This window comes from Carcharhinus amblyrhynchos, chromosome 9 (assembly GCF_965287045.1).
Source record: "Carcharhinus amblyrhynchos chromosome 9, sCarAmb.v2.hapA, whole genome shotgun sequence".
NCBI lineage: Eukaryota > Metazoa > Chordata > Chondrichthyes > Carcharhiniformes > Carcharhinidae > Carcharhinus > Carcharhinus amblyrhynchos.
The window spans coordinates 86,171,264-86,183,432 of record NC_137332.1 but is presented as its reverse complement, the minus strand read 5'-3'; the positions used below and the strand labels follow the sequence as shown (position 1 = coordinate 86,183,432).

General features: G+C 44.7%; 1 protein-coding gene across 5 annotated transcripts in view; it reads left to right on the top strand.

The window, feature by feature from the left end:
• LOC145347980 (roquin-1-like) overlaps positions 1-12,169 on the top strand; it is a 108,115-nt gene that overhangs the window by 69,354 nt on the left and 26,592 nt on the right. For 3 of the 5 annotated variants that reach the window (XM_080196045.1, XM_080196043.1, XM_080196044.1), the window contains exons 10-11: positions 1,205-1,504; positions 5,976-6,199. In XM_080196045.1, coding sequence (XP_080052171.1) covers positions 1,205-1,504; positions 5,976-6,199 — 524 coding nt within the window. The remainder of the gene's footprint in view (positions 1-1,204; positions 1,505-5,975; positions 6,200-12,169) is intronic. The other 2 variants (XM_080196046.1, XM_080196047.1) reach the window with 2 other exon arrangements.

The window sequence follows — 12,169 nt, the reverse complement described above, 5'->3', positions numbered from 1 at the left end:
AAATTCTTTAGCATAGCTTTGCATGCATACTATTCTGAATAGGACAAGTTGCTACACACTTACTCAGCGGGTGGTGAGGGATTGGAATGCCCTGCCTGCTGCAGTTGTAAATGCGTCTAGTTTGGGGGCGTTTAAGAGATCTCTGGATAGGTTTATGGACGAAAAGGGATTGGTATAGGCTAGTGGGTCATTGTTTTTGTAACTGGTCGGCGCAACATCGTGGGCCGAAGGGCCTGTTCTGCGCTGTAATGTTCTATGTTCTATATGTTCTATTAAAGAGAACATTACTCCTGACTCCCCAAAAGCCTGTCCACCATCTACATACTTGGTCTTGATCTCAAATTCAGCTCTTTCGTCCATGTTTGGACCAAAGCTGTACTGAGGACTGGAACCAAGTGATCTTGTTGGAACCCAAACTGAGCAGTTTCTTTGTGGGTCACATAGTAAGACTGGGAGATCAGTGCTAGTAGCTTGCAGCTAAAGTGTATCTAACATTTGACTGAAAGCCAGTGGAATTGCTGCTATAACCATATGCATGGATCTGGTTGCACATAAGGAAAGAAGATTATGCTTTGAACTACCAGCTATTATTTAGACCTATCACATGACATTCTGCCCCACACACTCTCACTCCTACCATTGATCACCTGATATATCCATCTATAGGACAGATCAGGCTATTTGGGAACTCTTCCTTACCCAATTGGATGATCTTTGGCTATCAATCAAGTGATTGCATTTGTATGACACCAATAATGTAGAAATACGGCTCATGTCCCTAAGAGTTTTGTTTTCCTGGATTTTGGTGACTGGGAGATTTATTTTTCATTGCTGGGCAAGGTGGACTGATTTTAACCTTAATCCTATCCCAAATTTGAGACCACTAAATCTGCAGAAATTCAGCAAGCAACCTTAATTTATAACAATATTTGAATTATAAAGACTTTCTCGATCATTGGAGAGGCAGGAGATCCCCCTGCCTTTTGCTGCTGAGAAACCATTATAAACCGTTTATCTCGTGCTGCTCTGAGCAGTTTCAGAGCCAGAAGTATTCCCCTTTCTCCCAAAGCACCAACTGCGCCCCCCACCCCACATCCTCCCTGGCACTGCCCAAACCAGTCCCATTGGGTGAATCAAACCAAACCAGCCAGTAACCTGTTGCACCTTCCCCATTTGACCTCTCAATGACGTGTCTCTCCTCCAGATTTCGCATGCGGAACAAGAGATTAGCAGCTGGTCGGCCCCTCAGCCAGTCCCTTACCCAACTCAGCAAGGTCGGAGGGGTGATGTCGGTCACGTCCAGCACCTTATCAGACGAGGGCTCCTTGGACACTGGCACGAAGCCTGTGTCCATTCCGAATGGCATGGTGGCAGCGAGTAACAACATCGCCCAACTGATCTCCCGCGGGACTGACTGTGCCTACGACATCGCCATGAAGCCGGGCAAGATGAGTGACATGAGCATGAGTGCACCAGGGTCCGTGTCTGGATCACCACCTGACTCGTAAGGAAACTCTTTAACTTCACCATAAAGTGCTCTTAGTCCATCACCTATTGCAGTCATCAGGCAGGTGGGAATTTCAACACTGCAACATTGATGGAAGACACATTGCAGTGTCGAGCCACTCTCCCAGAGAGGGGAAATCTCCTTCCTAGATTCAGTCTTAGAATGGTTATTGCACAGAAGGAAGGCTATTCAGCCTGTCATGTCCATGTCAGTTGTCTGAGAGCTAGTACCCCCATCCTTTCAACTTACTCCTGCAAACTCTTTTTCTTCAAATAACAATCCGATCCCTGTTTCAAATCCACAATTGATTCTCTGTCCACTACACGTTCAGGTCGTGCATTCCAGATCCTACTCATTTTCTAAAAGCATTCTTCCTCCCATTGGAAGAGTTTCACCTGGCTTTCAGTCAGCATGTCAGGAAAAATCATTTATGCTGCATGTTTACAGGGAGATTCAAACGTAGAAAACTACTGAAGGAGAGAGCCTGCATTTCTACAGCACTTTTCACAACCTCAGGCTCCCCAAAGCACACTGTGTAGCCAATGAAATATCGCTGATCTAATATAGATCTAATACAGATCTAATTTAGATTTAATATAGAAAACATGGCACACAGGAAAATCCTCCAAATTAATCTATTCTTAGCAGTATTGGCTGAGATATAAATGTTTGCTCAGGTTACCAGCCTCCTTAGCCTGCTCTTCTTAAAAATTGTGTCATGCTATCTTTTCCATCCATCTAAGAGACCAGACAGGACCTCAGTTTAACATCCCACCTGAGAAACTGCACCTCTGACATTTCAGTACTCGCTCAGTTCTACACAGTGTGTCAGTCTGGATTCTGTGTTCCAGTCTACCAGAGTGGGACTTAAACCCAGGACCTTCTGATTCAGGAGCAAGAGGGTACTGCCTATGAACTACAGCTAACATTGGATAAGTAAGAGAAAAAAGCCTGTGATCGGGTGGTGAAGGTTTTTTGATGATCAAAGTGTGTGTAATCGCCGGAGATGAGTGTCATTTCACCCATTTGAGATGGGACAGGAACATAAGTGTCAGAAGGCAATAGGTTTAGCAGGAAACTCATTGACATGGTTAGCAATTTGGTGACATAGGGCTATTTGGGGTTGGTGAGCGTGGATGGGCAGGGTCAAAACATTAACTCAGATGCCAGCCCGAGTATCAACAGCCTGTGAATGTTGGAGTCTGAAAGTTTCTGACAAGACTGAGCATGAGCATAGCGACATGCTGAGTCAGTGTGGAGTGCCATACTGTTGCTGCTTGTCTTTCGGCTTGGTGGTGTAAAGACAGGGGACTTTGCAAGTCAGGTCACTAGAGAAACAACAGTTTCCGTCAGAGTTGTTGTTTCTGTCTGATTCCTTAGCGGAATCTCAGTCCATTTTCTCTTTTTTGCCTTGAGTCTAACTACTCGAACAAAATTAAAATACTTCAGCTGCTTCAGTTACTGCATGTGGCAGTGAGTTCCATATTCTCAACATCTCACTGCAGAGAAACCCTGCTTACCCTTTCTGCCACCCATTCTGCACAGAGACGGAGTTGCTTTCTATATACACCGTTCCCTGTTGGTGTTGTTTATAGGAGAGGGAAAGATGAGTGAAATGGGCCCCGAGAGACTCAGTGACTCGCAGGCTGAAGTGGCTGAATTGAGTCTGGTGCAAATGAAGCTCTGAATCAGCAACAGGAGGAGGAGGCCTTCCAGCCCCATTAGTCTGTTCTCTCATTCAGTTAGATCATGGCTGATCTGTATACGAAAAATACGCACCTTCCTTGGTTCGTGATCATAATGCCTTTCCTTGACCTCTGTTTTGAATTCTCAGTCAGACTCCAGCCTCATTAGCATTTTGGGGGAGAGAGTTCCAGATTTCCATCACTCTGTGAAGAAATGCTTCCTAATTCAAGTGGCCTTGCACTAATTTTAAAGTTGGGCCTCACCTAGAGGAAATAGTTTCTCTCTCTCTGCCCCATCAAATCCAATGACTATCTCTGATCTTCTATACTCCAGCAAGTACAAGCCTGGTTCATACAACCTGCTTAATCTGTTTGGCCCAGTTATGATTCTGGTGAATCATTTTTTGTTTATTCATGGGATATAGATGTCACTGGCAAGGCCAAAGTTTGTTGTCCATTCCTACTTGCCTTTGAGAAAGTGGTGATGAGCCAATTTATTGACCAGATGTAGTCCATGCGGTGTAGGTAAGGCCAGTTAAAAGTCATCTTACATTGGGGTGGGACTGGAGTCACATTCAAGCCCCAACCCCACAATGATATCAGGTTTCCTTTCCTATAGGAGGTTGGGTTTTTAAAACAGTCTGAAAATTTCAGCATCGCTTTCACTTTGACCCCTGCTTTATTTCCAGCTTTGGAAAATTCACTTAAAATTCTGATGCTCAAGTGGAACTTTAACAAATTGCTCTGGATTATCAGCCCAGTGTGGTAACCACTGTCCATCCATACTCCAGTTTTAGTTGAGTAATTCAGATTCCACTCTGGCAAGTTGTGAAGCCGTTACACTCGGATTTAATGAATCTGGTGATTTGTAAGTGTACCACGAAACTATAAGAGCTCCCAGGCAGCTGTCCATAGTTGGCCAGTTCTTCCTGAGACTGCAGTCCCAACTGTGTGGTTAATTCTTCGTGGCTTCTAATCTGGGATAGCTGTAATCATTTGCTCTGAAGTGTGGTAATAAGCACCATCACCCTAAGGGCTACAGCGTTTTGAGCTGAAGACTCACCAACACCATCTTGGGATAATAGATTCTTTGGCATTATTTGGAAGAAGAACAGGGGCGTTCTTTCTGGCGCCCTGGTCAGTATTTATCCCCCAGTCAGTATCACTCAAGCAAATGATCAGGTCATTATCTCATTGCTCTTTGTGGGATCTTGCTCTGTACAGATTTGCTGCTGTCTTGCCTATGTTACTGCAGTGACTGCACTTGTAAAGTACTTCATTTGACTGTGGAGTGCTTTTTGATGTCCAGAAGTCCAGGGATGAGAAACTTCAGTTATAAGAATAGATTGGAGAGGTTGGGACTGTTCTCCTTAGAGAGACAAATGCTATGAGAAGATTTGATAGAAATGTTCAAAATCATGATGGGGCTGGACAGAGTTGGAGTTTGCACATTCTTCTCATGTCTGCGTGGGCTTCCTCCGGGTACTCCGGTTTCCTCCCACAGTCCAAAGATGTGCGGGTTAGGTTGATTGGCCATGCTAAGAAATTGTCCCTTAGTGTCCAGGGATGCGTAGGTTTAGAGGGATTAATGGGTGTAATATGGGAGTAGGGCCTGGGTGGGATTGTGTTCAGTGCAGACTCGATGGGCTGAAGGGCCTGTTTCTGCACTGTAGTGTTCTTGTCCTCTGATCAACATAGACAAAGTTGATAGGGAGAAACTGTCCCACTTGTAAAAAGAGCAAGAACAAGAGAACATAGATTTGAGGTGATTTTGCAAAAAAAAACAAGTGTGATGCGAGTAAAGCTCTTTATACAGCAAGTGGTTAGGGCCTAGAATGTTCTGCCTGGAAGTGTGGTGGAGACAGGTTCGATTGAGGCATTCAAGAGGATATGAGATGATTATTTGCAGGGAGAGTGCAGGGAAATGGCACTAAGTCATGATGCCTGTTTGGAGAGCTGGTGCAGAGACAGTGGGCCAAATGGCCTCCTTCTGCATCATAACAATTGTGTGATGCATTCTGTTGTGAAAGTACTGTAGAAATGCAAGCCTATTTTTCTAAGTTTCAGCTAATGCTGAGCAGTAATGAGTGTTCTTGCCAGCAATTGCCCAAGAACAATAAAAACCTTCAAGACCAAGGAAGACTTCTTGTCAAGTTCTCGCACTGTAGGAGCTCCAATTGTAGGATTGCCTGCCCCCATCCCCTCACTCAAGATTTTAAAGTTAAATGTCTAGCTGTAGCAGGAGTGATCGATAGCAATTAGCACAGACAACACTGAGGTAGCTGAATAGATGTTAGCCTCTGATCCATCACAATCTCCATATCCCCAAAGCCTTAACACCCTAAAGCTGTCTGCTCTGCCACTCCTCCCCCCACCTCCCAAATCCTACCCCCTTTTTAGGAATATTCCCCAACCTTCATTCCTGATGATAAAGATAACAATTCGCACCTAAATCCACAGTGGCCGCTGAGCACACAACTCCCAGCAAGGTTCTGGTCACAGTGGTCTCCCTGTGCTTGAGCAGCTGACAGTCACTAACTGCTTTGGTTTAAAAACTGAACAAAAATGAATGCGAAGGTATTCTGAGGTCTGGGAAGGGAACTGCATCAGAGTTCTGACAAAGATGGGTTCACTACGTCCATGTGTGAGGGTGTTGACAATGTGGAGCAAAGGAGGTAAGTGAGGTGCAGATCCTGAACAGCCTCCCTCGGTCCTCGATCTCACACGTAAGTGGACCTCTCTAGGTTGCCTAAAACTAACCCTTTTTTTCCCCTGTCCTCCAGCAGGATAGAGATGCCCCAGAAAAGTTCTCTCGGTGCCTTGCCCCTCAACGCGCTCTCTGTGCCACCCCGGATTAGTGCGGAGATGCCACCCATGCCAGTCCCCAAGCCAATTCAGATGGTGTCTCGGGGGCCACAGATGTACCCACCCACTCAGCAACCAGACGTATACTACCAGGACCCGAGAACCTCTGCTCCTTCCTACGAGGCAACGCAGTATCCACCAAGTAAGTAGCCTTGCGAAAACAAGAGTTGACCATCATGGGGCCGGTGTAACAGATATGGGGCAAGGGTCACTGACAAAGATCTGACTGACGACAACAGTTCTGATGTCGGAGGAACACTCAAAACTTTTGGGGTGCATTCCAGTAATGAAGCCCAAGGTGATGAGTCCATGCAAGATGTCTCCGGAATTCTGTTTTCCACAGCAGGGATCTCCATGGCAGTGCCGTGAAGGACAATTAAACAAGGCCATTTGAACCATGAAGTATCAGAATTGTTTGCCTGGAGGAGGGAAGGCTGCGGGAAAAGATCAAAGATCCTTGAGGGAATAGATAAGTCATTCTGGATAAGGTCGTTGAGATTACTGTCATTCCAGAACCAGCCATTTCGAGATGCACAGAAGTTTTTTTTTCATTCTTACATGGGCGTCGCTGACTATTGCCCATCCCTAATTTCCCCTTGAAAAAGACGGTGGTGGTGAGCTGGCGACTTTTCCCATGAACTATAATCCATGTGTGTGTGTATATATATATATATATATGTATATGTAGTCAGCATGGTTTTGTAACGGGTAGGTCTTGCCTTACTAACCTTATTGAGTTTTTTTGAGAAAGTGACCAAAGAGGTGGATGGGGGTAAGGCAGTTGACGTATATATGGATTTTAGTAAGGTGTTTGATAAGGTTCACCATGGTAGGCTTCTGCAGAAAATGCAGATGTATGGGATTGAGGGTAATCTAGGAAATTGGATCAGGAATTGGCTAGCAGATAGGAGACAGAGGGTGGTGGTTGATAGTAAATATTCGTCATGGAGTTCAGTTACGAGTGGTGTGCTTCAGGGATCTGTTTTGGGGCCACTGCTGTTTGTAATTTTTATTAATGATCTGGATGAGGGTATAGTTGGGTGGATTAGTAAATTTGCTGATGACACCAAAGTCGGAGGTGTGGTAGATTGTGAGGAAGGGTGTCATAGTTTGCAGGGAGACTTAGACAAGGTTGTTAAGAAGGCATACAGTGTCTTGGCGTTTATTGGTAGGGGGATTGAATTTAGGAGTCGCAGCGTCATGTTGCAACTGTACACAACTCTGGTGTGGCCGCACTTGGAGTATTGTGTGCAGTTCTGGTCCCCACATTATAGGAAGGATGTGGAGGCTTTGGAGAGGGTGCAGAGGAGGTTTACCAGGATGTTGCCTGGTATGGAGGTGAGGTCCTATGAGGAGAAACTGAGGGATTTGGGGTTGTTTTCGCTAGAAAGAAGGCGGCTAAGAAGGGATCTTATTGAAACATATAAGATGATTAGAGGTTTAGACAGGGTGGATAGTGATAGCCTTTTTCCTCGGATGGAGAAAGCTAGCACGAGGGGGCATGGCTTTAAATTAAGGGGGGGTAGTTATAGGACGGATGTCAGGGGTAGGTTCTTTACCCAGAGGGTGGTGAGGGATTGGAATGCCCTGCCTGCTGCAGTTGTAAATGCGCCTAGTTTGGGGGCGTTTAAGAGATCCGTGGATAGGTTTATGGATGAAAAGGGATTGGTTTAGGTTAGAGGGTCATTGTTTTTTTTTAACTGGTCGGCGCAACATTGTGGGCCAAAGGGCCTGTTCTGCGCTGTAATGTTCTATGTTCTGTGGCTTGGGTACACCCACAGTGCTGTTAGGGAGGGAGTTCTAGGATTATCATATCAGATTTGTCATTGAATGATGGAGCAGACTTGATGGGCTGAATGGCCTACTTCTGCTCCTGCATCTTAGTCGTATGGTTTTGAACCAGCGACATGAAGGAACATTGATATATTTCCAAGTCAGAATAGTGTCTGGCTTGGAGGGGAACTTCCAGGCAGTGGTGTTACCAATGCATCTTGGTGAGTTCCTGCGGTGCATCTTGTAGATGGTATACACAGCTGCTACTGTTCATCAGTGATGGAGGGAATGAATGCCGGAGGTGATGGATGGGGAACCAATCAAGTGGGCTGCTGGATGGTGTTGAGCATCCAGGCATCACACTCCTGACTTGTAGATGGTGGACAGGCTTTGGGGAGTGAGGAAGTGAGTTATTCGCTGCACAATTCCCTCCGACCTGCTCTAGTAGGCACAGTTTTTATATGGTTGGTCCAGTTCAGTTTCTGATCAATGGTAACCTCCAGGAGGTTGATAGAGGGGGATTCAGTGATGGTAATATCGTTGAATGCCATGGGCCGATGGTTAGATCCTCTCTTATTGTAGATGGTCCGGCATTTGTGTGATGGATCAGGAGTGTGATTGTCGGGAGTAAGAGAATCTAGTTTTTGGAGGGTGCCTGAGGGAGACTGTAGAAAGTCTCTTGTGGTGGAAATTACAGCAAGAAGCAGTCGCTCTCCTGTGTTCTATACTGTGACCACAAGGTGATGCTGCAGTTGGATCTTTACAAATCTACTCCAGGTCTCAGTATCTGAAAGAAAATCTTGTCACTCAGTCAGACCCAGTGTTACAAACCTGGCCTGGTGAAGAATGATCTCTAACCCAAACATTGCCCTGTCCTTTCTCCTGTGGATCACAACTTTGCAGCATTTTCCGTGTTCTCTCACACTGAGGTGTGTTGGGTGATTAACATTCAAACAGTTTGAGGCAAATCAGAGATCCAGTTGGAAATGCATCAGAATTCTTTTTGTGTTGTTTGGATGTTAAATGAGGTGCTGTCTGCTATCTCAGTTGGATGCAAGATGAGTATCTATTACTCTGTATATAAACACTTCATTTAAATGTCAGCCTATAACTCCTGGAGACCTGTTCTTCTATCATGTTATATGTGTAATAATAAATATTAACATTAAAAATTTAGAATGACACTCCAGTGCTATATTGAGAGAGTGCTGCACTGCCAGGGGTGCTGATTTTCAGATTTAGGCCAGGGCCATGTCTGTCCTCTTGGGTGGAAATAAAAGATCCCATGACACAATTTTGAAGAGCAAACATGCTGACTGGTATTTATCCCTTAACATCAATGTAACAGATTATCTGTCATTACCATATTTCTGTTGGTACAAAAATTGTCTGCTTAATCACAGAATGATAAAATCATTAAGGTGCAGAATGAGACATTTGGCTCATTGTGCCTGTACTGGGTTCTCCAAATGAGCATCATGACTTAGTGCCATTCCTGTGACTTTTCCCATACTCTTTTACATTGTTTCTGTTAAATAATCATCTAATGCTCTCTTGAATGCCTTGATTGAAGCTGCCTCCACCTCATTTCCAGGCAAAACATTCCAGACCCCAACCACTTGTGTGAAAATGTTTTTCCTGTATCACAACTGGTTCTTTTGGAAATCACTTTAAATTTGTGCCCACTTGTTCTCAATCCTATTATGAGCAAGGACAGTTTCTGCCTATTTACTCCTCCCAGCCCCCTCATGATTTTGAACATTTCTATCAAATCTCCCCTTGACCACCTTCTCTCCAAGAAGAAGTCCCAATCTCTCCAATCTGTTCTCATAACTGAAGTTTCTCATCTCTGGAACCGTTCTTATAAACGTCTTCTGCAATTTCTCCAAAGTGTTCACATCATTCCTATGATGTGTGTACACATTCCAGCTGAGATCTAACTGGTATCTCATATAAGTTATGCATAACCTTCTTGTTCTTGTACTTTGGGTCCCTTTTAATAAAAACCCAGGATTCTGTGTACATAATTAACTGCCCTCTCCAGGTGTCCTGCCACCTTCAATGATCTATGTACATATACACCCAGGTCTGTCTGCTCCTGTTTCCTTTTTAGAATATTATCCTTTATTTTGTATTGTCAGCCCATGTTGTTCCTACCAAAATGCATCACCTCACACTTCTCCACGTTGAACTTCACCTATCAACTTGTCTATGTCCTTTTGAAGTTCTGCACTGTCCTTCTCACAATTTACAATATTTCCACGTTTTGTATCATATACAAACTTTGAAACTGTCCCATGTGCACCAAGATCTAGATCATTAATATATATCAGGAAAAGCAAGGGTCCAAATACCGACCTCTGGGGAACATCACTACAAAACTACTTCTAACCCAAAAAATATCCACTGATTATTACTCGCTGCTTCCTATTATTCAGCCAATTTTTTATTCCATGAGCAGTATATCTGGCACTGTATCGAATGTTTTTTGAAGGTCCGTGGGCAGAATATTAGACCTAGGCAGACCCCTGACATGTCCCATTGCCTCCTGTCACAACCCCCTCTGTGGCACATCCCTGCACATCCCACCTCATTTCCAAGAACCAGGTCCAACAGTACATCCTTTCTTATTGGACTGGACGTATATTTCTGTAGAAAATTGTCCTGAACACAATCTAGGAACTATACATTAACACGGTCCCAATCTACATTCGGGCAATTAAAGTCTCCCTTTATAACTACTCAATGTTTGCATCTTTCCCAAATTTCTCTGCAGATTTGTTCTTCTCCACATGGGGTGGCACATTGGTTAGCACTGCTGCCTCAGCTCTAGGAACCTGAGTTCAACTCTGGCCTTGGGTCACTCTGTTTGCAGTTTGCATATTCTCCCCATGTCTGTGTGGGTTTCCTCCGGGTGCTCCAGTTTCCTCCCACAGCCCAAAGATGTGCGGATTAGGTGGATTGGCCATGTTAAATTGATCCTTATGCCACGGGGGATTAGCAGGGTAAACGTGGGGAAATAGGGCCTGGGTGGGATTGTGTCAGTGCAGGCTGAATGGTACTGTAGGGATTCTGTGATGCTTCACACTGGTTAACAGTCTGTAGATTATACCAAGCAATGTAATTGCACCCTTTTTGTTCCTTAACTCCAGCCAAATTGATTCTGTCTTTGAACGCTCTGAGACACCCTGTTTCTCCAGCACTGCAATGTTCTCCTTAACTAATACCATCACCCTTCCATATTGCCTTCTTTTCCTATCCTTTTCAAACACCATGTACCCAGGGATATTTAATACCCAGTCCTGCCTTTCCATGAATCAGGTCTTTATTGTTACCACATCATATTTCCACAATGCAATCTGCAACCATAGTCACATAGAGGGCGTTCGGCCTCTGATCTTCGGGTAAGTATTCTCCAAGGCGGCCTTCGTGACACATGACAGCGCAGAGACTGATGGCCAAGTTCCGCACACATGAGGAAGGCCTCTACCGGGATCTTGGGTTCATGTCACACTATCTGTAACCCCCACGACTTTCCTGGACTTGCAAAATCTCACTAACTGTCCTGTCTGGAGACAATACACATCTCTTTAACCTGTACTTAATGCTATCTCCACTCGCATTGTCTGCACCTTTAAGACTTGATTAGCTGTAAAGACTCGCATTCCAATCATTATTCTGTAAATTGAGTTTGTGTCGTTATATGCCCTGTTTGTGATCAGAACTCCCTCTCATCTGACAAAGGAGTAGCACTCAGAAAGCTTCTCCCCTACTGAAACGCCGACCACCTGGCCAGGCTACCAGATAAACCTGTTGGACTTTAACCTGGTGTTGTGAAACTTCTTTCTACGACCAAGCCAGTTCTTTATCTTGCCAGCTCACCTCTGATCCTGTGCGACTTCACTTTCAGCACCAGTCTGTCATGAGGGACCTTGCCACAGGCCTTACTGAAATCCATGTAGATAATATCCTCTGCTCTACCTTCAGCAACCATCTTTGTCACTTATTTGAAAAACTCAATCAAATCAGTGAACATGACCTCCCCTTTACAAAACCATGTTGCTCCTCGCTAATACGTCCGCTTATTTCCATGCGGGAGTAAATCCTGTCTCAAAGAATGCTGTCCAATAGTTTCCCTACCACTGGCATAAGGCTCACCAGCCTGTAATTGCCTGGATTATCTTTGCTACCTTCCTTAAACAGAGAAACAACAATTGGCTGTTCTTCAATCCTCTAGGACCCCCCCTGTAACCAGCAAGGATAGAAAGATTCCTCTCAAGGCCCAGCAATTTCCTCCCTTGCCCCTCTCAATATTCTGGGGTATATCTCATCAGGCCAT